The sequence below is a fragment of the Armigeres subalbatus genome, chromosome 3, assembly GCF_024139115.2.
Source record: "Armigeres subalbatus isolate Guangzhou_Male chromosome 3, GZ_Asu_2, whole genome shotgun sequence".
NCBI lineage: Eukaryota > Metazoa > Arthropoda > Insecta > Diptera > Culicidae > Armigeres > Armigeres subalbatus.
In genome coordinates, this window is record NC_085141.1 from 283,023,715 (window position 1) to 283,050,633 (window position 26,919).

A 26,919-nucleotide genomic window follows, 5' to 3' on the forward strand; every position below is an offset into this window, starting at 1 on the left:
TAGTAGAGTAGCCTTGCGAGGAAAGGCGTAGGATTGCCAATCCGGGGATGGCGAGTTCAATTCTCGGTCCCGTCTAGGGTGTTTTCGGGTGGGAAACATTCTCGACACCCTGGGCATAGTGTATCCTTGTACTTGCCACACAAGATACATACTCATGCATAGAAAAGCTTTCAATTAATAAATGATAAAATTCTAATAGAATACTAAGTTGTAAAGCAGGCCAAGTTCCAGTTGGAATGTAGAACCATTGAAGAAGAAGAAGAAGGTGGTGCCTCAGAACAGAAGGTGAATGCGGTATTTGAATGGTTTAGTGAAAACTAACTCAATCTTTTTCTTTTTCAATCTAAAACATTAATAATCACACTTTTACACATACATTCACACTCACATTATCACACCTTTACATATTCACTCACTCTTTTTTTCTCATCTACTCACTTCACTAACTGATTCTCTTACACATTCACTTATATCACCTCTAACACTTTCACTTTTTCACTAATTCACATTCTCACTCATTCACTCAGTCACTAACACACATTTGCTCGCTTTCTCACTAACTAGCCTTCTTAACCACTAAAATACTTTTACATTTGCTTACTCACTCACTGAATCACTTTTTCAGCTTACCACCCATTTTCTCGCATTCTCACTTAGTAATTTACTCACTCACTTTCTCACCTATTAATTATTTCGTCCGTTATCTCTTATTCTTACTCTAATAAATCATTCATTAGTTCTCTCGCTTACTCACTAACCTCTCATTCACTCATTTACTCACTTCCGTCTCATTCACTCACTTACTAGCTTATTCATTTGCTCACTTACTCCTTTTACTAACTCACTCAATCACTTGTTCTCCTCGTTTACTCACCTTTTCCCACTCTCAAGCTCTCCTCACCATCTGATTAACTCATCACTCACTCTATTTTTCACTGACTTAATTACTTACTTACTTACTCATTCACTCATTTACTAACTCGCTCACATACTCACTCACTCATTTACTCATTCACTTACTTATTCACTCACTTAAGCAGTCACTCATTCTCTCATACGGTTATTTCTTCATTTATTGATTTACTAGGGAAAGAATATTTGCAGCACCGCACTCTAGATTAATTTCCGTGCGTTTATTTTGTTTTCCTCAACAGCTGACCCACAATTGTATTCTAATTTTTTTTACATTTCCCCGTTAAATTCACCAACCTTTTGTATATACAAACCTTGCGGATCCCAAAACAGATCGCTAAGGGAGAAAATCTTGCAAATCAGTCAACTCGTTCGCGAGTTGTCATCATCAGGAAGGAAATCTCAACTGATTTGTTCATACTCCAATGAACAATAATCTTCCATTCACTCGTTCGCTTACTCACTCACTCACTTGCTCGTTCATTCACTTACTCACTCACCCAGGCACGTGGGAAATCTACACCATCAGTTTTTGGTTATTTCTAGTCCTTAGAGCTAGTGAAACTTTACGTTTATCGCTCAAAAAAATCTACAAAAAAAAATAGACGTGGAATAGAAAAAGTCGTGGAATTTGAGGTGACCGAGAAATTATTGAAAACCAACCGCGTAAAAAGCGAGCTAGATGTATATACAGTAGGGTGGCTCAAAAAACACTTTTTCAATTTTTATTTGGTTCTATTTGATGCCCTGATGCTCTGGACAAAATTTCAGCCAAATCGATCAACGTTTGGGCGGTGCTAAACTCGTTGGAAGTTTATATGGAAAAATGTATGCAGAAACATCCAAAAACAGTGATTTGCAGTTGGACGGCACAATTCACGATCAAGAACCATGATACTCATTCAGTTCTTGAAGAATTAAATACAGAATGTTATGCTTAAAACCGCGAGAAGATTAGAGTTTATTACGCAAAGATATTAGCATTTTACTGGAGTGTTGTAGGGGTGAATTTATTTCTTTTCAAAGGTAAAAGAAACGAAATTTGCTCAAACCCCACTTCAGAGAAATGCTAATAACTTAGCCGGGCAAACTCTAATCTTCTCGCGATTTTCTGCATAACATTCTGTATTAAATTCTCTAAGATCTGAATGAGTATCATAGATCTTCATCGTAAGTTGTATAGTCCAGCTGCAATTTACTGTTTTTGGATGTTTCTGCATACATTTTTGCATATAAACTTCCAACGAGTTTAGCACCGCCCAAACGTTGACCGATTTGGCTGAAATTTTGTCCAGAGCATCAGGGCATCAAATAGAACCGAATAAGAGGGCGGCCCATAAAAAAAATGAAAAAAGTTTTTCCCATACTAATTTGAGCCACCCTAATATACAGGTTATTCTAAATTAATGATTTCGTGTGTGTTACTTCTACGTGAAGTTAAACGATTTACAATGATATGGAAATGCTAATGTCATCTTCCAAACTTGGACGTACATGTTCATGATAGCATTAGAGGCGAAAGTATAGAATTGATAGTTCCGTTAGGATACGGCAGGCATGAAGAATGTTTTTATAGAAGTCGATTTGAAAGCGAGCGGAGGGCAATATTTGTGATGGCACATATCGCACGACCTTCCTTCTGCCAAGCTCCTGTATGAAGAATATCAGTGTGGAAGCTGATATATCTCCACTGGCAAAAGGAAGGTGGTTTGACTTGCTCATATGCCATCGCGTGCGGAAGGATTTGCTATCGACGAGTACTGTCCCCAAATTTCTAATATGACATCAGCATTTAGTCGAATAGGATTTTTATTGCACAGTTCTGTTTTCTCATTGCGTCCGTCTCGTCGCAACCAACCAAGCAAATCCTTCCGCACGCGATGGCATATGAGCAAGTCAAACCACCTTCCTTTTGCCAGTGGAGATATATCAGCTTCCACACTGATATTCTTCCCTCCCCCTTCATACGGGAGCTTGGCAGAAGGAAGGTCGTGCGATATGTGCCATCACAAATATTGCCCTCCGCTCGCTTTCAAATCGACTTAGCTTAGCTTAGCTTAGCTTTGACTGACTACACATATCTATGGTTGCTACTCCGTGATTGATCAGAATCAGTGAAATTGCACAAAGAATCAACTGAATGATTGACTGGGATTATTCAAGCATTCTCAGTGTGCAAGTTTCAGTGACTCTAAAATTCAAATGATCAATAACGGCGCCGGCCACGTCCTTGTAGTCAGTTAGGAAGAAGGAAGGAATATTGGTAGGTGGTTTTTGCTATTTGAAGACCGTGTTTACCTCTGCGTCTCCACAAAAACCACAGGAAGGATTATCAGTTAATTGGTAGGCATCGTTGGATCTGGATTCACTCTGATAAGCGATACGACCATGCCATTCTTTATACACAGTGATTTTACCTAGCCATGAATCGGGCGCGAAAAGTAGTACAAACTAACTACCGGCCTTCCGGGCGCGCAATGCAGAACACAATATTTCGGCCGATCGCGCGATCGTTCTGCTGTCCGAAACAAGAGAAATCTCGCACTGAACTGATTTTTATTACCGGCCGCGCAAAGCAGAACACAATATTTCGGCCGACCGCGCCATCGTTCTGCTGTCCGAAACAAGAGAAATCACGCATTGAACTGATTTTTATTACCGGCCGCGCAAAGCAGAACACAATATTTCGACCGATCGCGCCATCGTTCTGCTGTCCGAAACAAGAGAAATCTCGCACTGAACTGATTTTTATTACTGGACGCGCAAAGCAGAATACAATATTTCGACCGATGGCGCCATCGATCTGCTGTCTGAAACAAGAGAAATCTCGCACTGAACTGATTTTTATTACCGGCCGCGCAAAGCAGAACACAATATTTCGACCGATCGCGCCATCGTTCTGCTGTCCGAAACAAGAGAAATCACGCACTGAACTGATTTTTATTACCGGACGCGCAAAGCAGAACACAATATTTCGACCGATCGCGCCATCGATCTGCTGTCTGAAACAAGAGAAATCTCGCACTGAACTCTATTGCCCTCCGCTCGCTTTCAAATCGACTTCTATAAAAACATTCTTCATGCCTGCCGTATCCTAACGGAACTATCAATTCTATACTTTCGCCTCTAATGCTATCATGAACATGTACGTCCAAGTTTGGAAGATGATATTAGCATTTCCATATCATTGTAAATCGTTTAACTTCACGTAGAAGTAACACACACGAAATCATTAATTTAGTGTACTACCCTTGGTGGGGGCATCCATCAATTAAGCTGTTATTGGTCGACGGTACAGCAGCAGTGCCTTTCTCTGCTTTGTTCTCTCCGAGGCAGCCAAGTTGGTTGCGACGAGACGGACGCAATGAGAAAACAGAACTGTGCAATAAAAATCCTATTCGACTAAATGCTGATGTCATATTAGAAATTTGGGGACAGTACTCGTCGATAGCAAATCCTTCCGCACGCGATGGCATATGAGCAAGTCAAACCACCTTCCTTTTGCCAGTGGAGATATATCAGCTTCCACACTGATATTCTTCCCTCCCCCTTCATACGGGAGCTTGGCAGAAGGAAGGTCGTGCGATATGTGCCATCACAAATATTGCCCTCCGCTCGCTTTCAAATCGACTTCTATAAAAACATTCTTCATGCCTGCCGTATCCTAACGGAACTATCAGTTCTATACTTTCGCCTCTAATGCTATCATGAACATGTACGTCCAAGTTTGGAAGATGATATTAGCATTTCCATATCATACAGGTTATATTACCCTGAAAATTGCATGTGCGACGGCACTTTGGAAAATTTGGAAGAATTCTCTGTGAAAACTCGAAAAAAATCGTGGAGATTTGGAAGCATTTTCTTGGAAACTTTATTCGTGGGTATTTCGTATTAGAAATAATAAATATGCCATGGAAATTTTAACACACTTTTGTGGAAGTTAAAAAAAATATCGCTGAAATGCAGCAGAATTTCCTGTGGAAATTTTTGATAATTCAACTGTGAAAATTCGGCAAAACTTCCCTTAAAAAAATTGAATTGTTTTTTTTTGTGCATAATCGCATTGTTTCGCTCATTCGCCAATACATGATTTCGCTCCAAAAAACGTCAACACCCAATCGAGGAGTGTGTTTTGTTTGCGTACGGATTTATTATTTATTGTTTTGAGCAAACAAAGTTATTTCATAACATTTCGCAAAAAGGAACACGTAGAAATCGTGTGCAATGATGCTAATCGGCGAATCATGCACGAACAAATAATTAGTTGCTCTGTCCAGAGCCGAAAGCAAACTGTTCCATCCGTGTTTGTTCTGATTCGCGTGTTCGAATTAAAGAATAATTAGTTTGCGTCCAATCGTCTTTTGTGCAAAAAACAGATAGTTCGCGCGATCCGTCCGAAGTGAAAATGAGTACGCGATTAAATGTGTTTTGTATGCGATGCGGAGCGTTTGCGAAATTGGAGTGTTTTTGTTCAGTGTTGTGCAGTTTTGTGTTCACCAAATTAATAAGTGCGCGATTGAACGTGTTTTGTAAAAGACACGGAGAATCTGCAAGATCCGGGTTGTTTTGGACGTTTCGTAAGTAAATTAATTAATTTATTTCACCGTACTTTTTTTAAAATCTCTGTATTGTCGAATAGAGGTCCCCATTATTTCCCTAAGCCACTTATACAAATTTTCTTTCCCGAAGGTCTATCTATGAAGGTAGTATGGATCCCCTGTACTAGTAGAGTATCCAATCATGGTTTGAACCAAATGGCGGGTTTCAGATGAGCCGGCAGAACAAAGTTGATCTATTTTATTAAATGGACATGTTAGAACTGCAATTTCTAGTTTATATGGTAGCTTAGTTCATTATCTTTTTAAAAACATCCTGGGTGCACATATTTATGCTTAGTTTCATTGAAAAAACTTAATAATTTCATAACTTTGATTCGTACCATGGTTTGAACTACACTGTTCATGGTTTGAACAAAATTCGTACCATGGTTTGAACTACTGCAGCAGCCAGCAGCTCCTAAATATAATATTAATCACATGCATTTAACGCTGAGGAAATCTATAGAAAAGCAAATTCGTTTTACTATTCATTTCCTCGCATTAGATTAGTAACTCGAAACGTGTGAAAATCGTCTAAATTATCGGTATGAAAATTGCGATTTTTTCATATTGGAAATGTAAACAAAATGCTCCAGCTAGACGCATGCAGCGCTCCTAGCGGACAGCAGCAGAACATGACTGCATTTACAAGTTTATCGCTTTATTTTATTACTTAAATAATATGTACGAATGTTTAAATAAACTCTATCACTTCCAGTATACCTAAATATGCCATTCATACTGTTCTAGGTTCATTTCCTGCTTATGAGATGGTAATTTCTACTGATTTCAAAATGGTTCAAACCATAATACGCTTTTCACTAGTTCAAACCATGATTGGATACCCTAGATGTTGAAGTAACATTCCTTCCGTGGTTATAAGGAAATTGGTACTAATGCCAAGTACCAATTGGCGACAATATACAGTAGAGCATTGTTTTGCCACCCGCGACGCATACAATCACCTATGCTATGCTATGTAAACTTCCTTTGGAAATTTAGAAGAGTTTTCGTTCAAATTGAGAAGAATTCTCTTAAAAATTCAGAAGAATTTCCGAATAAAATGTGAAAAATCAGAAATACCAATTGCACAAGGAAACAATAGATGGAAGCATGTGATTTTCTCTTCAACCTCAATGTGCACAGTCCGAGAGCTTTGAATGGTCGATAACGACGCTGGCCACGTCCTCACGGTCCATCGGGATGGGAAGGAATTGATGATGCAATCACTCGCCCACTGCAAGTCGAGAACACCTCTGCACTCGCCACGAGCTCATGCGGAACTTTATTGGAATTTTTGGAGTTAGGTTCTATGGCAGAAGATCGTCTTGGTTAACGGGTTGCCAGTGTGATAGTAAAGAAAGGGTGGTGTATATTCTAATTGGATAACGAAACGAGCTTTTTCGTTCATTTCGAATTCTAACAGTTAGGGGAACTGTTCCGATCTCCATCTCACTGTACATATATCCATCTCATCGCTAAACAAAGAAATACGGCACCAAATTTGTCGCTTCTTTTTGTCATCATGCGTAATAAACAAACCAAATTCCTTTCCATTGCTTTGTTTTTGATGGGATGGAAATAGGAGCTATGAGATGAAGGGGCGAACCGTTCCCCTACCTGCTAGAACTAGTCAAGTTCGTAGGTATAGGATAGAAAATGTAAATGGTATGAAAGCCCATTTCCAGTTGAAGCGATTGCTAGAACATTATAAATATATGGGAAGATACAAAGTAGAAGGAATAGAACGGGTCTGGGATGGACCTCTTGCGTAGAAGGCAGAAGACCACCAAGCCCCGTTCTTGGAAATACAGAAGAAGAAACAATCAGAATAATTCCAAGCGAAAATTAGAGAGAGCTCACAGCTGGAGCTCGAAAAAAATACCGTGCAAGTTCGGAAAAAAATGATTCAAATCCCGAACAGACTCATAATCCAAACACTCGTTGCATGGAAATTAATCTGAAACATTTTGTTATTATTGCATAAATGACCGAATTTCCTCGGCAGGCACACCTATCAAGGAAATTATAAATAATTGTCCAACAATGCGTTTTAATGCATTCAATTTGAATCAGAATGTTCGCAATTTGAAACAATGTTTACTATGCGTGTTCGGCAATTGAGTTGACAAAATTTGGCAGAATAAAATTACCTAGCATTAATCGTTAATAGTTAATCTGACTATCAATCGCTTATATAAAAGTTCTATTTTTTCGCTACCCGATGGAAACAATACTTTGAAAAACTTTTCAATGCCTATAATCCTAATGTACAATGAACAGACACTGAAATTAATTGTATTTTCGGGCTGAATATTGCGAACATCGTTAACCTATCGTAAACCATTAGTCTTTTAACCACATAAATAAAACAAGCAAGGCATCCAATCACTGCTTCATCATCAGCATCACTTTGCAACAGATTAGTCGTAATGGCTACTGCCTAAGGCTATTGTTCACCGAGAGAGATGTCCGACATTTCCCCCAAAGTACACCGACGACATGCATGATGGCAGCAAGCAAATTAACAAACAAGCATCCTGGAAATAGCTTTTCTCATATGGTGCACATTACACGTTTGCTAGTAGTAGGTATGTAGCCACTTACTTGAGCGATTTGATCAAACCGTCCAAACAGCTCGTTGAGTGTCTTCACCAAATCGGATGCCGTCAACTGTTCCGAGAGCGGCGTGAAGTTCACAATGTCCGCATACAGAATGGACACATTGTTATGCCGCTGGACGTGCATTTCGTGGAATCTGGTTTGACTTTGACCACCGGCTGTCTGGCAGGCGTCGGCCATTTTCAACATTATGCTGCGTTTCACCTCGGCTGCTATGTAGGCCGGTATCACACTGAGCAGTAGCTGCTCCTGTTGCTCTCGTTCACATTCCAGCCGGACCCTCTGCTCGATTCCGATGCGGGTCCCGTCGACGGCATCGATGTGGGCTGAATCGGACATGATGCGGTAGTATAGGCCGGAGACGGACGCCGACGCCAGGAATATCATCTCCGCCACCAGTTGCGGAAAGAAGTAGGCCGGCAGGTCCTGCACTCCGGACCAAAGGCGACATCCGATGTGCACGAGGCACAGTATTACTGCCAACACCACGGAAACGGGCCAGGAGATGGGCAACATCGTGTGGACGCCCTGTCGAGATAAAACGGAGAGAACATTTGAATAGACGACAAACTAGATAATGAAAGGAAATTTAGAGGATGATTGCACGTAAATTGCACTTCTGCTGAAATGACAAGAATATGCACTTAGGGGGATGAGTGCCTCCAACTAAGATGATGGAACAGAAGTGTTGGAAATTCTAAACAATCGTTTACCATTTCTGGAAGCTTTTCATGTTATAAAACTATTCCACAGCGTTTCAAGTGACAAGTTTATTATTTTACTTTTTCACTAGAAAAATCTGACATCAACCCACAGACGACCACATAAAAGCGAGTGTAGTGTCATCACAATGCTGACCATCCTTTTGTGTTTGCTACTCTTGCATCACTGACTGCGCTATTGCTGTTTGCTGCCGGGTCTGTTGAAAAAATTAAAAAGGGAAATTTAACAGAAAATGCAAATTCATTATCCCACTTCTCTCCACTCAGTGGGGCCCTATGGCGAGGCGAGTCGTGTGTCCACTGCCTGAGCCTATCGGCGTTCAGTTTTACGTTCAGCAAATGGGGAAAAAACTGAACAGTGTGTATAGCAGCAGTACACAGCAACAGAATCAGGAAAGGATGCTCCAAGGCAGAGTGAGATTGTTTGCATTGCAGCCCAGACAACAATCCTTCGTCATCATCAGGAGCTGTATAGTGGGTATTGTAAACTTTGGCGGATAGGTCATCTAACGTTGGATCTCTGTTCTACGTATTTTCCTGTGGATTTCCGAACCCAACGAGGCAAGAAGGACAATGAGAGATAGTCTTTTTTTGTTTGTTTTCCTTTTGCAGAATGTAAAGTAAAAGTTGTCATTCATATTATAGGTAGTGTTGCTATTGGGAATGTTTTATCAACTAGACAGCAGCTTCGGCGATTGTGCTTTTGAAGTCGGTCCTCCCTACCCTAGCGGAAAGAAGCGCAGTCACAAAGTAAGATCATGCTGAAAATTGCTGGGTTTGATTCTCTGTCCGGTCTAAACAAATTTCGAGTGGAACTTTATCTCAAGTTCCCAGAGCATGGATTATCATCGTGCCAGTCTAATGATACGAATGCTAACTCAGCTTATGAACCAATGTGGAAGTTCTTGATAAACAACTGAAAAGCGGCAACGTCCCAGTAGGGGATGTATTGCCAATAAATCAGAGACATTCAATTATTTATCTGACCGTAAGATAAGTTTATACATTTTTATGGGAAGTAAGCCTTAATCCCGCTTGCAGTATTCGAATGCGTATTAAATTTTGTAGGAAATGGATGAGTTTTTTAGTAAGCTCCAAAATACAGAATTCCGATATTTCCCCATACATTATAAACATTAACACTGCCTAAACGTTGGTTGATTTGGATAAAATATCGTCCAAAGCACCAGAGCATCAAAAAGAATAAAATTGAGCGAATCAAAAAAAAATAAAAAAAATAAACAGGTTTTTTTGAGCAACCTTTGAGCTGCTTTGTTCGATTAATTTGTTTTAAGAAATCCTAACGTGCAAATTTATTACAAATGCGCAGCTTCTGATATTAGAATCTATCTATCTATCTCAGCGAACAACAATGCGTAATAACGGGTGTATTAAAATTATTGTTCAATCTCATTGATAAAGTTTTGAAAATTGTGTATATTATTTTATTTCAAAGCTTTTTCTTGTACATAAAATGCATGGCGATCAGTGAATTAAAGCCAATTGAATCCTGCCCTTCACAACCAGCACAGTGTATGAATAACTGTGGGGCAAAAGATCGAAAGGATAAAACGTCGAATGAACTTTTTTTTTTTAAATCTTTTACATGATCGAAACAACATGTTGAAAAATATGTTAGAATATGCTTCTGAGCTAAAATCTGGAGCCTAAAAGTTCGGAAGCCTCCATTTGAAAAGCATAAAGGTTGTTTTTTTTACGAAAAAGTCAGTTGCTTTGATTGGTAGTCTGCTTCTACGCTTCACAGATGCCTGCTTCCAAGCAGCCCGGAATCCACCTTTCAAGAGGCTCGGAAGCCTCCTGTCAAGAGGCTCGGAAGCCTCCTGTCAAGAGGCTCGGAGGCCTCCTGTCAAGAGGCTCGGAAGCCGCCTGTCAAGAGGCTCGGAAGCCTCCTGCCAAGAGGCTCGGAAGCCTCCTGTCAAGAGGCCTCAGAGCCTCCTGTCAAGAGGCTCAGGAAGCCTCCTATCAAGAGGCTCGGACGCCTCCTGTCAGGAGGCTCAGAGACCTCCTGTCAAGAGGCGCAGGGTCCTCCTCTTATAAGGGGGTCGGAAGCCTCCTGTCAAGAGGCTCGGAAGCCTCCTGTCAAGAGGCCTCAGAAGCCTCCTGTCAAGAGGCCTCAAGCCTCCTGTCAAGAGGCTCGGAAGCCTCCTGTCAAGAGGCCTGGAAGCCTCCTGTCAAGAGGCCTCGGAAGCCTCCTGTCAAGAGGCTCAGCCTCCTGTCAAGAGGCTCAGAAGCCTCCTGTCAAGAGGCCTGGAAGCCTCCTGTCAAGAGGCTCAAGCCTCCTGTCAAGAGGCTCGGAAGCCTCCTGTCAAGAGGCTCGGAAGCCTCCTGTCAAGAGGCTCGGAAGCCTCCTGTCAAGAGGCTCGGAAGCCTCCTGTCAAGAGGCATGGAAGCCTCCTTTCAAGAGGCATGGAAGCCTCCTTTCAAGAGGCATGGAAGCCTCCTTTCAAGAGGCATGGAAGCCTCCTTTCAAGAGGCATGGAAGTCTCCTTTCAAGAGGCATGGAAGCCTCCTTTCAAGAGGCATGGAAGCCTCCTTTCAAGAGGCATGGAAGCCTCCTTTCAAGAGGCCCGGAAGTCTCATTTCAAGACGTCCGGAAGTCTCATTTCAAGACGTCCGGAAGTCTCATTTAAAGACGTCCGGAAGCCTCCTTTCAAGAGGACTGGAAGCCTCCTTTCAAGAGGACCGGAAGCCTCCTTTCAAGAGGCCTATAAGCCTAATTTCAAGAGGCTCGGAAGCATCCTTTCATGAGGCCAGGCAGCCTCCTTTCAAGAGGCCCGGAAGCCCGGCGGAACAAAGGATATCCTAAATTACTTATGAGGCTGATCTGTTCTCCATATATACAGACTCATATAAATATGGGAGCCTTATGTTTGAAATGACAGTATAACTATTGTAATGATAGATGATTCAACATTTTTCAAGGACCCAAATAATGCTACGACGGTAGTGCTAGCTATAATGTGGCCATATGGCCTATGTTTAGGACGCTTGGATAATATGAGTTAATATAAGGGCAAACATTTCGTTTGCCTTTGATTTCTTATTTCGTCATGCAAGACCATGCTCAATTTATACCTACGATGAGTTGATTTCACGTATGAACCCCTTTTTTTCCATTGCTGTAATGTATGAGCCATAAAGTTTCTTTTACGAACAGTAAATGTTATTTAACCAACCGAAAAGTTAGGGATAAACAACCTGCTAATGTTCAAACCGTGAACGAATCCTGAATTCGTGCATGGAATGCAACCATAAAGTGAAGATGAAAGCTCCACTCCAAGGGGCGCACTAAAATATTCCACACCTAGAACCCAGATGTATACAACTAACGTTCCGTTTCGATGCCCTTCGATTTGGAAAATGGTTCAACCCGTCTCTGCGGTGGATTGGTTTTCAGGCTGTGTGTACTTACCAAAATTAGTGCAAACAGCGGCAACGGTGCTAGCTGGGCTCCGACGGCGATGGCCACAGCTCCGATGGTCCCGGTGGTCATCAAGGCAAACGATAGGGCAGCCAGCGGGGAGTTCATCACCATCGGGAAGTGCAGCGCCACCAGAATGACACACAGCAGCACCGAGGCGACGGTCAGCATCGTCAGGTCGGCCACAATCTGTAAATCAGCTGGTTTTCAATTTGGTTTTTTTGTTGTTTCAACTGTCTAACGACCGGTGCTTGGTTGGGGATGATGGGAATGTTTAGATTTGTGGTGTGTTCCTGGGTTTGAAACGGGATAGACGGCATTTGAATAATAGGGTGCCCTGAAGCATGACGGATCCAAACTAGTTGATTAAACAATCACAAAAACTAGAGAATTTGAAGTATTTGTTTTTGAAAAGTTTATTATGAACCTAATAATAGAATTAAAAAATTAAGCTGTTCCCAGCAAAAATGCTGAATTCACAAATTTTTAACATAACAAGATGTGTATGGAGCTCGTTGCAAAATTCTTGACAACAACATTTTACTCCGAAACGAATAAAACTTTTGACTCTAATTAAGCGCCTATACACACAAATGTTACAACACAGCATAACTGATGATGAATGAAACAGACACAATCGGAAAAATTTAAAAAAGAAACTTCAAACAACGGGCAAGAGTTTGCCTAGACTATGACAAATCTCAAAGCACAAATCTCAATCGTCGAGGCTTCATGCGCGTTAACTCGCTTGCGATTCTGTATGGAGAGCATCGGGCTTGAGTTTCTCGGATAGAATCGCATTACTTCGCTCACTCGTCGAAATATGATTTCACTCTAAAAAGCGTTGTTTGCCATTGTTCTTAGCGAACAAATTTAATGAGCGACTCTCTGGATCATGTTTCTAGTGGGTCTTGACTCACGCATGATTTGAATCGCTGATAAGATTTAAGAATTTGGGATTTTACCAACAAACAAATTTATGACCTGATCCCTTTAGAAATTATTGATTGAAACCGATTATTAGGAAATGGTCATATCTCTTGACAACTGTTTTTTTTTTAATTTTTTTCCACAAACAATTACATATAAGAAATTTTGGAAAAATGTGAGTTAACATAAATATTGGTTGGAAAGGTGACCCATATTGGAGCATTTAAATTCGTATAGCTTATTTTCGTCGAAAAATATACATGCTATCACAGAAAAAAATAATGAAAATTAATCAGCGCGTAAAAAATACAGACGCGGAAAATTACACTATTTTGAGCATACATGAATCTTTTCCATCAAATTGCCCCTAAATGTATGCAATTTGTATAGCATTATGCCACTTAACTCGACTAAATAGTGTCATAATGCAATACAAATTGCATACATTCAAGCAAAAATATCGTTTAATATTACGCTCTTTTTGGCATTCCCTTTATGTGCATTACTTTCGTGTAAGTTTCAACAACTTTTTCTATCTGTGTAAAGAGGCTTTTACAAATTAAAAAAAAGCTATTGTCAAGCTGGCACGTGAATTGATAAGAAGATCCTTAGCTGACTCAAAATAGTTTGGATAGCGTATACCAATTTTATATTCCACACAAACATTCAGGACACCCTACTGCATGCATTTCTACTCTGTCAATTGTGGGACCGGTTCCAAGGAAGCTGTGGATGTGTTTATGGTACAGGACGCCGACAGGAGAATTTTATCGTACCTCTTTTTGCAACTGGCGCAGGATGATTGATATCAGGCAGGAGAGTATCGATATTCCCAGGCCGGAAATGAATAACGACTTTCGTAGCCGCTGCCGGTAGCGGGTGTATAGATCGTCCAGATGGGAGTTCTCTGTGGGAAGAAAAGACAATAGAACAAAATGAGAAAATGCCTGATGAGGGAGAAGCTTGCGTTGGATGACAAACTTCTGTTTTCATGGTTTTTATTGCATATAAAGTGGTTACGATGCTTCAGGCTGGGAGATTGAGTTGATTGAATATAAATGGTTCTAGGATAGGAGAAAACGACTTATCGTCGTGGTAGCATTAGTGTTGCAGCGTTAAGGGAATAGTCGATAACACGATAAATTGTCCGAGAAATTAATCGATTTACGTTTGCTATACGCTCTGAAACTATGTTGAACCCTCTAGATTCTCATTACCGTGGGGCATCGAAATCCGTACACTTAAGCACCTTAGTATATGAAAAAGTCATTAGAAAATAGGAATCGAATGTAAATAAAACGTTTGTCATTGACACAGGAGCATAAAGGCTTCTACTTTTGAAGTGTTTCACATTTACTCATTAAAAAATACGAGAAACTTGATAAAATAATGAATAAAATCAACTACTCCTGACTCGATTTCGAATCAAAGGATCAAAATCCGTACAGCTATTTATAAACTAAATATTTAAAATGAAGCAGTCTGATTGACTATACTACCACTGTAAATAGTTCGATACGCACCTTGAGAAGCGATCTCTTCTATTTGTATTCCGCTTATCTTATGAAATGATTCGCAATTAGCAATTGAAACACTGTTACTTTTGGCGCAATTATGCTCTACCCGAAAACAAAATGGCGGCTAAAACTCCGCGTTTGGTGGGTGGAGATTTGTTTTTAATTTTTCTTGTTTTAATTTCAAAGCCTTCTTACCATTTCTATTCCCTAAAAGCTTACTGCCAAGTATCTGAACAGGATAAGAAAAAATATTTCTACATTGATTACCATTAACCCCCTTTAATTTATTGATATCTCATGAGGTGGACGGATTTCGGTGCTGTACGGATTTCGGTCCCGCACGGTACAAATGTTTCAATGTTTTTTTAAATATGTTTTAATCAAATAAATACCTCACCAGGTACGTATTTCCATTATATATTTCACCTACAGTTGACTAAATCGACTTTTGACTGTAAACCGTTTTGTCTCAATGTACTTTCAATAACTGTATGAAGAAATTCTAAGCAAAGTTTCACCGGATTAATCATCATTGAGGTGAAACACTATATTTGAAATCATATTGAGCTTTTAATTTAATAGTTTTGATTAATTTATATCGAACAAGTGTTAAAGTCGAAGGGAATAAGTGAAAGCCACCCTCTGAAATATTTGCCTATGTCAGTTGAACCGTTTCAATCATGGAACACCAACTAGATCGTTAATATATTTCAGTCTTCGTTAATCAAACAATAAAGTTGTTTAACCAATACCAATAATAAAATTGAAAAAAAAAATCTAGGGAAATTTTATAAAATCCATATTGTTATATTAAAATATGATCGACCAACACCTTGTTCAGAACGTTAAGTCGATGTGTTATACAGAACACATTTTCGGTCGTATTTTTATCGTTATCGACTTCAATTTGTCACCAACATATATGGGCATGGAACAATCCTAAACAATTGAATAAAAATCAGATGGTAGGTAATAAATATGCTATAAACAGTTTAGATGTATTTGTTAAATATCTTGGCTGTGCATATGCACAGCATATGTTTCGAAATGGACAAATTGATATGAAATTTGCGAAAAAGAATCCACGTGTCTTGGAGGGACTCGAACCCTCAACCTCCTACTCTCTAGATAGGCGTGATAACCCCTACACAACAAGACCACTTAAAGGTCACGTTTGCGGAAAAGCCATCAGAATCCGAGTACCAACCTCCACCGCGGTTAGCTCACTTTTTTGCAAATTGAATATCTTTCGGATGCTTGATTTGTCCAATCTCCACATGTGCTTTACTATTGTATACCCACAGCCAAGCGAGTGCACATTGTTTATTAAACGAGAGGATCGCACTCCATGCCTCCATTCTGATGGCTTTTCCGCAAATGTGACCTTTAAGTGGTCTTGTTGTGTAGGGGTTATCACGCCTATCTAGAGAGTAGGAGGTTGAGGGTTCGACACCTCCAAGACACGTAGATTCTTTTTCGCAAATTTCATATCAATTTGTCCATTTCGAAACATATGCTGTGCATATGCACAGCCAAGATATTTAACAAAAAAATGGTTTTCGTACGGCCGAGTTGCCGATTAATATGCAGTTAATTGTAATCAAGTGTCGGTCTTTCACCGTCATTAGTCGTCTGAGTACACGCGACCGCTTACGTTCAGGCAATCAAACTCATCAAATGCTTTAGCCAAGCAAGCCTTTGGCACAGCAGAGTGCGATTGAATTCGCATTCTATACCGTCCCGCCCAGACAGTTCCTGGGGGGCATGGAGTGCGATCCTCTCGTTTAATAAACAATGTGCACTCGCTTGGCTGTGGGTATACAATAGTAAAGCACATGTGGAGATTGGACAAATCAAGCATCCGAAAGATATTCAATTTGCAAAAAAGTGAGCTAACCGCGGTGGAGGTTGGTACTCGGATTCTGATGGCTTTTCCGCAAACGTGACCTTTAAGTGGTCTTGTTGTGTAGGGGTTATCACGCCTATCTAGAGAGTAGGAGGTTGAGGGTTCGAGTCCCTCCAAGACACGTGGATTCTTTTTCGCAAATTTCATATCAATTTGTCCATTTCGAAACATATGCTGTGCATATGCACAGCCAAGATATTTAACAAAAAAATGGTTTTCGTACGGCCGAGTTGCCGAATAATATGCAATTAATTGTTAGTTTAGATGTAGCTAAAAACGAAAAAATGTTCACATAAAAAAATAATCTGGGTATTATATTATCGGCAATACAAATTTAGCAAGACAATTTAATAACATGCATCAAGCACACATATAAAAAAAACTAGAAGCAACAACCGTACCATTACCTTGCCAGTATTGGTTGAGCATGAGGATGTGTTTTGAATTAACTAAGGTACGCATATTGTGCACCTCAAGGGTTTTCCCTATTGCTGTTTCCAAAATTAATTAATGATTATGAATAATTCAATTGAATGATTTGCATATTGATCAATAATTAGGTAATCAATCTCTAAAGCTATCAAAATGAGTTAAAAATTGTATGATTATGATTAAAGATTAATGAATATAAGCGATGTATGCCATGAAAAAATGGATGATTAATGAATAAACTTAAAACAATTAGGGGAAGTATGAGGTTGATTTATTGATATTTTTCGGTGTTCACCGAAAAATATCAATAAATCAACCCCATATTCAGTAACGGTGATTAAACCAATAAAAAAATTAGGGTAAGTGTACCGATTTTGGCCACCTTAGTGCCTAATTTGGCCAACCCTGAAAAATGCAAATTTTCTAAAAAAAATAGATCAGTTTCAACAGCGAAGAAAGTTAAGGAATATATCTCCTGTTAGAGCTAATATAACCCACGAAAATTGCTTTACTTTTAGAGTTATGCGACAAACTGGCCAAATTAGGAACTTGGCGAAAACTGGTATGAATATTATTAGAGACTTGCGAAAGAAACCCAGCTTTGCCCGGGTGTTGAAAATGCCACAATAAAGTACACTTGATTCTGTTTTTACACGATTTACATTTTCTTAATTTTCCGTTCATCCTAAATGTTTAGCGTATATTAATTGTCATGTGATTTTTCTTTGATTTATTCTGGATTTTTTGAAACATGTTGCGAAGAGATTGGTGGCAAATTGAAGTCACACGATCAAAAATACGAGCGAAAAAAAATCGTGCAAAAACAAAATCCTGTGTATTTGCAGCACCGCACTCTAGATCAATTTCCTTGCTTTTGTTTTTTTTTTTCTCAGAAGCTGACCCTTAATTGTATTTTAATGATTTTTTTTTACATTTCCCCTTTAAATTCACCAACTTTTTGTATCTACAAACCTTGCGGATCCCAAAACGAATCGATTAGGGAACAAATCTTGCAAATCGATCAACCCGTTCGCGAGTTAAATCGTCAGGAAGGAAATCTCAACTCATTTTTTTAAGGGAACTGTTCCGATTTCCATCTCACTGAACATATATTCGTCTCATGGTAAAACAGAAAAATACGGCACCAATCTCGACGCTTCTTTTTTCTAACTGCTGGAAAAAAATCAGAAAAATTAAAAACAAATCAAAATCTTTTTCATACCGATTTTGAACATTATAATTCAGAACTAAAATCATTTTGCATAAAAACATCAATATGAAATAAAAACAATTCTAACCTTTAAGTGTTCTTGTTGTGTAGGGGTTATCACGCCTATCTAGAGAGTAAGAAGTTGAGTCTTTCCAAGACACGTGGATTCTTTTTCGTAAATTTCATACCAATTTGTCCATTTCGAAACATGTTCTGTGCATATGCACAGCCGGCTGTTCGGCCACATTGAGAGTTGACGTAAAGTCAATGTCAACTTCTCTCCACGAACAGCCTAGATAGCCGTGTGGTGTCGGCAGCTGGTTATCTGGCTAAGAATAACATTACGGATTGCCTGTTCCAGTGGTAAAAGTCCACCATACAGGTGACCCCTAATTCTTGGTGTGATGCGGCTTTATACTTACCGTGCCTACGAATGAATGGTTAGGGGGGTCTAATAAGAACCTAACCGCAAACGGAGCCTGTGAAGCACCAGGGCCCCCTTCACAGTATTTTAGCCCTCGCTGCGCTAACCGGAGCTATGGCGTAGTTGACTTTTTACCTCTCCGAGATAATCGGCTACTCTTATTCAACTTCATCATGAAGTTAAATAAGAGTAGGGTTATGAATATGTGTTTTAATTAGAGTTCAACAAATTGTCACCTATATGGATTCGCATTATGCGTTTTATACAATGTGCTTTGTGTATGTTACCTATATGGATTCGCATTGTAGCTTTTTTTCACAGTGTACTCTGTGTCTCGTCCTTGACGTTTGGCTTCGGCTACTCTTGTTCAATCTCAACGTGAGGTTAAATAAGAGTGGGGTTATGAATAAGTGTTTCACTTAGTTTTCAACAAATTGTCACCTATATGGATTCGCATTATGCGTTTTTCACAGTGTACTCTGTGTCTCGTCTTTGACGTTCGGCTTTGGCTACTCTTGTTCATCCTCAACGTGAGTGTGGGGTTATGAATATGTGTTTAACTTAGTTTTTTTAAGAAACTTCCACCTATATGGATTCGCATCATGCATTTTTTTTACTATGTACTTTGTGTGTGTCACGTATATGGATTCGCATTATGCGCTTTTCACAGTGTACTCTGTGTTTCGTCTTTGACGTTCGGCTTCAGCTACTCTTGTTTAATCTCAACTTGAGGTTGAATAAGGGTGGGATTATGAATATGTTTTTTCACTTAGTTTTTTCAACAAATTTTCACCTATATGGATTCGCATCATGCGTTTTTTTTTCTACAATACACTTTGTGTATGTTACCTTTATGGATTCGCATTATGCGTTTTTAACAGTGTATTCTGTGTCTCGTCCTTGACGTTCGGCTTCGGCTACTCTTGTTCAATCTCGACGTGAGGTTAAATAAGAGTGGGGTTATGGATATGTGTTTTAATTAGTTTTCAACAAATTGTCACCTATATGGATTCGCATTATGCGTTTTTCACAATGTACTTTGTGTATATTACCTATATGGATTCGCATTATGCGTTCGACGTTCGGCTTCGGCTACTCTTGTCCAATCTCAACGTGAGGTTAAATAAGAGTGGGCTTATGGATACGTATGGATACGATAAAAAGCTCAAAATAATTTTCTTATCAATATGGATACGTGTTTTACTTAGTTTTCAACAAATTGTCACCTATATGGATTTGCATTATGCGTTTTTTTTTACAATACACTTTGTGTATGTTACTTATATGGATTCGCATTATGCGTTTTTCACAATGTACTCTGTGTCTAGTCCTTGACGTTCGGGTTCGGCTACTCCTGTTCAATCTCAACGTGAGGTTCAATAAGAATGGGGTTATGAATATGTGTTTTACTTAGTTTTCAACAAATTGCCACCTATATGGATTCGCATTATGCGATTTTTACAATGTACTTTGTGATTGTCACCTATATGGATTCGCATTATGCGTTTTTCACAGTGCACTCTGTGTTTCGTCTTTGACGTTCGTCTATTGTTACATCCTCTGTTTTTTTTGTGACCTCTCTTTAGTCCCTAGCTGAATGCGTGTGAGTCTACATAATTGGCTTCCCTATAAATGGTTCCATTCTCCTTTCCAACTTCACTTCCTCTTCCTTTCCCCTTTTCACTTCCTTTTCCGTCAGGTAAATGATGAGAAAGGCCAGTGAAGGCGATGGCACAAATCTCCCAAATTGAGGGGAACGTGCCTCCTGAGCCGACGTTCTGATACCTGATACCTGATTATAATTCAGAACTAAAATCATTTTGCATAAAAACATCAATATGAAATAAAAACAATTCTAACCTTTAAGTGTTCTTGTTGTGTAGGGGTTATCACGCCTATCTAGAGAGTAAGAAGTTGAGTCTTTCCAAGACACGTGGATTCTTTTTCGTAAATTTCATACCAATTTGTCCATTTCGAAACATGTTCTGTGCATATGCACAGCCAAGATATTTAACAAAAAAAAATGGTTTTCGTACGGCCGAGTTGCCGAATAATATGCAATTAATTGTAATCAAGTGTCGGTCGTACACCGTCATTAGTCGTCTGAGTACACGCGACCGCAAGCGTAGGGCAATCAAACTCATCAAATGCTTCAGCCAAGCAAGCCTTTGGACAGCAGAGTGTGATTGATTCGCACTCTATACAAATCCGCCCAGCCCAACAGTACAACAACAGTAAAGCACATGTGAAGAAAGGACAAATCAACAATCCGAAAGATATTCAATTTGCAAAAAAGAGCTAACCGCGGTGGAGGTTGGTACTTGGATTCTGATGGCTTTTCCGCAAACGTTATCTTTAAGTGGTCTTGTTGTGTAGCGGTTATCACGCCTATCTAGAGAGTTGGAGGTTGAGGGTTCGAGTCCCTCCAAGACACGTGGATTCTTTTTCGCAAATTTCATATCAATTTGTCCACTTCGAAACATGTGCTGTGTATATGCACAGCCAAGATATTTAACAAAAAAATGGTTTTCGTACGGCCGAGTTGCCGAATAATATGCAATTAATTGAATTCTAAATAAATTTTTAGAAAAATGGAATGGAACTAGTGTTCTTGTTATACTAGGATCGCTTTTTATGCGAAATGTTTTCAGCAGTTTCCACCTGATTTTTCAATAATTTTTTGTGGACTTTTCGTGAGGTCAACTAATTATTTCATTGTATCCAAAAGCAGTAATATACCAAAACTAATAGCCTATTCAGATACATAACGAGCTTGATACTTAATACAAATACTTAATATTAATACTTAATACCTAATTTTCTAGCGACCCCAAGGGAAGCACCTTATTTTTTTTACGTAATATGTACTGAAAATTAAATGTAACTAGGTACAAGAGTTATTCGTCCGTACAATTCGATTGAAACACCCGTTTGGACACCCCTCTCCCAAGAGACAATATTTTTAAGAGAATTTTTTTCTCAATCTCTGAGGTTAAAAAAAGAATCAGAAAAAAACCAGACCGATTTTCTGCCTACGCCATTGATGTACAATAACATTATACAAGAAATTTTGCAGCCATATATCCAGATTTATGAATAAAGAAATTCAAATAAAGTTTTTTTCGTTATTTTAACCAATTCTATCATACAGATTTCGTATACAGATTTTTGAATTATAGGGTAAAGGATGTATTTTGGACCACCCTTACCCGATCTTATTTTGGACCACCAAGAGGAATTTGCACTCAGTGGTCCAAAATATGAGTTGTCAAAATGGTGGTCCAAAATACCTCCCTTACCCTAATACAGATGAAAAAGATTTTTTACACCTAAAATACATATTTAAATGTGGCAAACCTAAGTCAGGGTCCAACAGTGATCCGAGTAAGGCGATACCTCCGCCAAGAATAGTTGAAATGACTGGCGAGATTTGAGGACCGTAATGGCGTGTTTGAAGGACCGCCAAGGAAAGATGAAATGTAAAGGTGAAATCACAGACGTCTCACAAAATGCAATCAAAATCATCGTCACGGAAACATTATCGCCCAATGCATAATGCACTGTAGGTGGACAAGCGGCAATCAGGTGGCGGTAGTGAGTAAACGTTAAACGTTTGAGGACCGCAATGGCGTGTATGGAGAACCGTGAAGTAAAGATGAAATGTTTTGCGAGTTTTGAGGACGGCAATGGCATGTTTGGAGGACCGCCAAGAAAAGTTGAAATGGTTGGCGAGTTTTGAGGACCGCAATGGCGAGTCTGCCAAGTAAAGATGAAATGTTTTGCGAGTTTTGAGGACCGCAATAGCGTGCTTAGAGGACCGCCAAATAAAGATGGAATAATTTTCGAGTTTTGAGGACCGCAATGGCGTGTTTGGAGCACCGCCAACTTTTTTTGCGGGTTTTGAGAGCCGCTATGACGTGTTGGGAAGACCACCAAGTAGAGATGAAACGATTTTTTAAAAAAATTAAAGAATTAAAAAAAAACTGCAAAGGCACGTTGGGAGAAAGTAATATTGAAGTTTCGGAAGTTGTGGATGCCGTAATGACGCTTTTGAAGAGCCTTGATGGCAAAATGCAAAATAAAGTACTAAGTTTAGCAATTGTGATGTCCCATCACAAAGTGCAACTTGATTCTTTTTCTTCTATGGCTCTGCATGAACTTGGAACTTGGCCTGCTTTTCAACTTCGTATACTTTAAGCATTTCCACAGTTATTAATTGAAAGTTTTTCTATGCTCGCCATTACATGAGTATGTATCTTGTGTGGCAAGTACAATAGAAAAAATTGGTAGTTTTCGTGATCGTCATGTGAAAGTGAAAACCGTTGTTTCAAGAGACCAAACGAAAATGTAGCGGGCTTCCGGTCAACTGTCACATTACAAGCAGTCATGATGGTTGTTTTGTTTTGAAATCTAAATTTCTAAATAGTTTTAATAGATCTGTGCAAATAACGATGACCAGTCGATAAAATTATTATATATTTCATGAAATAAAAATCCGTAAAAATTTTGGCGGAATTCCTTTCATTGTTTATGTTTTGAATAAAATGTAAATATCGCGTGACCTCTCTCAATGAAAATGAAAATCTCAGTACTGCAATGGATACACTATGTCCAGGAAATCGAGAATGTTTCCCACCCGAAAACATCCTAGACTGGGACTGTGAATCGAACTCGCCATCTCCGGAGTGGCAATCCTACGTCTTTGCTCGCAAGGCTAACTGGAGACCCCAACTTGGTGCAGCTAATATCGAATGTCAGGAATAATAATGAATTTGTCTCCAACCATGGTGGTTAAGTAAAATCCAGATCTTAATGTTGGGTCCTAATGCTTTGTAAAACTCGCTCACAAATTTGAAGAAACTCATTATGCTTGAGTTTTATTTCATGCGGAATCACGATGTTTCGCTCCAAAAGCGATTAGAATTAGCGTTTATGGCATCATAGCATGCGAGATACAGGTAAGAACCCCAACTTCGGACAAAGTGCGTTAGATTCTCATAAAGATGCACTGAACAACGCATCATTTAGTTTGACAGATCAAACTCCGAGAGAAAGTTCGGTTCAGAAGAAGTTCGGAGCTGAAACTAGGGCGGTTATTGTGTTCGGGTACTTTGTTTGACTGCAGATCTACGGAATCAATACCAGCAACGGAATTCGGAGACGCATCTGTAGGGATTGAGACGAGTATGGTAAATAACATAAACCGAATAAAGGGGCATATGCATTAGCCATTAGCATTTGCCCTAGATGGGAAAGTGACAGATGAGAGAGTGAGCCTACAGTTTTGTCTAGGATAGGATGTGACAATTGAATTGCGACTGCCTTGTTGTTTCCTCAGTCGGTTGCTTCGACGAGGTGGTAGCCAGTGCTTCCGAATAATTTTTATGCAAAATCCGCCAAACAATATATGTAACAAATTCATGTTTTCTCGTTCATTTTTTCCATTATTTCGTAATAAAAGATGTTATGTACTTTCAGAAAAAAGTTTTAACATGGAATTAGATGAGTTTTATAGTGAAATGGGTAAAAAGTTGATAAATAATGCTTCAAATCAAGTGTTTTAAATTAGCATAACATTTGCGAATCATGCATACATCATTTGTAGTCTAGCATAAATTAATTTTACCCAAAAAATCAAAAATAAAACTTTTGAATTTTTTCATAAATTTCAATTTATTTACCCAGCAACACGGCCAGGGTAACAACAAGCTGCCCTTTTGAAAATGTGATACCGCCGATCGAAGTAATCGATTGTCATTTTCACCCAATCAGCAACCGGTACGATTTTGACAGAAAATCGGTACGATTTTTACTGACTAATTGGCACATCCTATCCTAGAGTTTTGTGAAATAATTCGTAGGAGGTCGTGGTGTTGACTTGATGTAGTTGGCTCAGCAGCTGGAGATTGTGGTACGTCAATCGTAGTAGAAAATCGTAAGTACTTTGCACTCCATAAGACGCTTCCACCGTATTAAACACCTACAAAATGCGACGGCCATCTACGGGTAGAAGACCAGGGCAGTACTCGTGGAGGACCAACGTGCAAATTGAGTGTTGGAGCATATAAATGAGGTGATTGAACAATTGTTGGAAAATCTGTTCAAACCAGAAATATCTAATGATATGGAAATGCTAATATCATCTTCCAAACTCAGACGTACATGTTCATGATAGAATTAGAGGCGAAAGTATAGAATTGATAGTTCCGTTAGGATACGGCAGGCATGAAGAATGTTTTTGCCTTTCTCGTACAACAAAGTTGTACCGAAAGGCTATCATTTCACTCCAAAATCGAACTTTTTATAGAAGTCTCGGAGACCCATGATGTTATATACCAATCGACTCAGCTCGTCTATCTGAACAAATGTCTGTCTGTCCGTGTGTATGTGTGTGTGTGTGCACACGAAAACCGAAAAACATTAGCCACTTTTTTCATATAGTAATTCTTAACTGATTTTCTCGCAACAAGTTGCATTCGACGGGGGACAAACCCGAGTTGATCACTATTGAGGTTGATAACGATCGACCATTGCGTTTAAAAGTTATTAAGAAAATGGAATCGAATTATGTAAGCGCCATATAAGGTTGGTGTCTTGGCTAAATGTGAGAAAGGCAGTGTCACCACTCGGTGAATAAAGTTGGGTTTTGCCTTTCTCGTACAACAAAGTTGTACCAGAAGGCTATAATTTCACTCCAAAAGCCAAATTTTGATAGAAGGCTCGGAGACCCATAGTGTTATATACCAATCGACTCAGCTCGAAAAACTGAGCACATGTCTGACTGTGTGTGTGTGTGTGTATGTGTGTAGCCCCGGGAATTTTTTATTGTTAAACACGTTTCATATAGAAGGACTTGACCGATTCGAGTGCAACTAGTTTCATTCGACGGAGAAACTTTCCTAGTTGGGCACAATTGTTTTTGTTTGTTAATAACTCATTTGGTTTGAATAATATTTCTATTTTTCTTTTAACAAATACGCTGTTTACATGCACACTTTAAGTCATTAATCAATTTAGCCGTGACGCAATCCATTACTCTCATAGTTGAGTAATTCTTAAGTAGCGGGATATAATCGCATCAAAGCTATTAACCGCCTAAATGTAGGCAATTTACGTTGCATTTACCATACTAATTCAACACATTGAATCGAGAAAGGCATAATCACCACTGGGGGATAAATTTGGGGTTTTTTTTATAGAAGTCGATTTGAAAGCGAGCGGAGGGCAATATTTGTGATGGCACATATCACACGACCTTCCTTCTGCCAAGCTCCCGTATGAAGGGGGAGGGAAGAATATCAGTGTGGAAGCTGATATATCTCCACTGGCAAAAGGAAGGTGGTTTGACTTGCTCATATGCCATCGCGTGCGGAAGGATTTGCTATCGACGAGTACTGTCTCCAAATTTCTAATATGCCATCAGCATTTAGTCGAATAGGATTTTTATTGCACAGTTTTGTTTTCTCATTGCGTCGTTAAACTAAGTTAAACGTATTGATTTTAGTTATATGTAACTACTCATCACTATTGAAGGTCAAGGTAACATGGGTTTTCCACTTACCCCATCTCAATAGGGTAAGTGGAAAAACAACTCCTAATTTAAAAATCTATTTCCATAAATTTCAAGCGACCAAAATGGTATAAATTACCGCACAGTTTGTGCAAAATTGACTGTTTTTGATAGCCCATTTTGATTGAACGCATTTAGATCATTTTACACTAATTTAAACATCTACTAGCGATTTTTCCTTTTCCACTTCCCCCAGTGTACCTTATTCAAAACTAAGCAACTAGGCAAAATAATGGTTTGAGCGGAAAAAAAATCGGTGCTAAGAGGGTTAATCTCAAGCGAAATCTAAAAATTTGAGCGCAAATTATTTTTATTCTTTATTTTTATGACTTCTTTAGAAGTGAGAATGTAATTAATAATGGAACAAATACCCAAATTCCATTTGATTTGAATACCACAAAGCACTAACAAAGAATAAAATAATTCCACAAACTAAAGCTTCCATATACAATGCTTCACTATCATTGTTGCCGTCGCTGTTTAAATATGTAAATGCTGATGACCCGTAGCATCTGCCATTACTGATTAAAAGAGGGATAAAAGTAGAATTAATTGTATCCTTTGGAAGGCTGGGTGCAAAAGGAAAACCCAAAACACAGTAATCCCTGGTCCTTGCGAAGCATTATCACAT

General features: G+C 39.2%; 1 protein-coding gene across 12 annotated transcripts in view; it reads right to left on the bottom strand.

Moving 5' to 3' along the window:
• Positions 1-26,919, bottom strand: part of LOC134224678 (adenylate cyclase type 2) — a 271,530-nt gene that overhangs the window by 75,789 nt on the left and 168,822 nt on the right. For all 12 annotated transcript variants that reach the window (XM_062704179.1, XM_062704174.1, XM_062704175.1 and 9 more), the window contains 3 exons: positions 14,006-14,136; positions 12,291-12,488; positions 8,121-8,663 (listed from right to left, as the gene is read on the bottom strand). In XM_062704179.1, the coding sequence (XP_062560163.1) occupies positions 8,121-8,663; positions 12,291-12,488; positions 14,006-14,136 (872 nt within the window). The remainder of the gene's footprint in view (positions 1-8,120; positions 8,664-12,290; positions 12,489-14,005; positions 14,137-26,919) is intronic.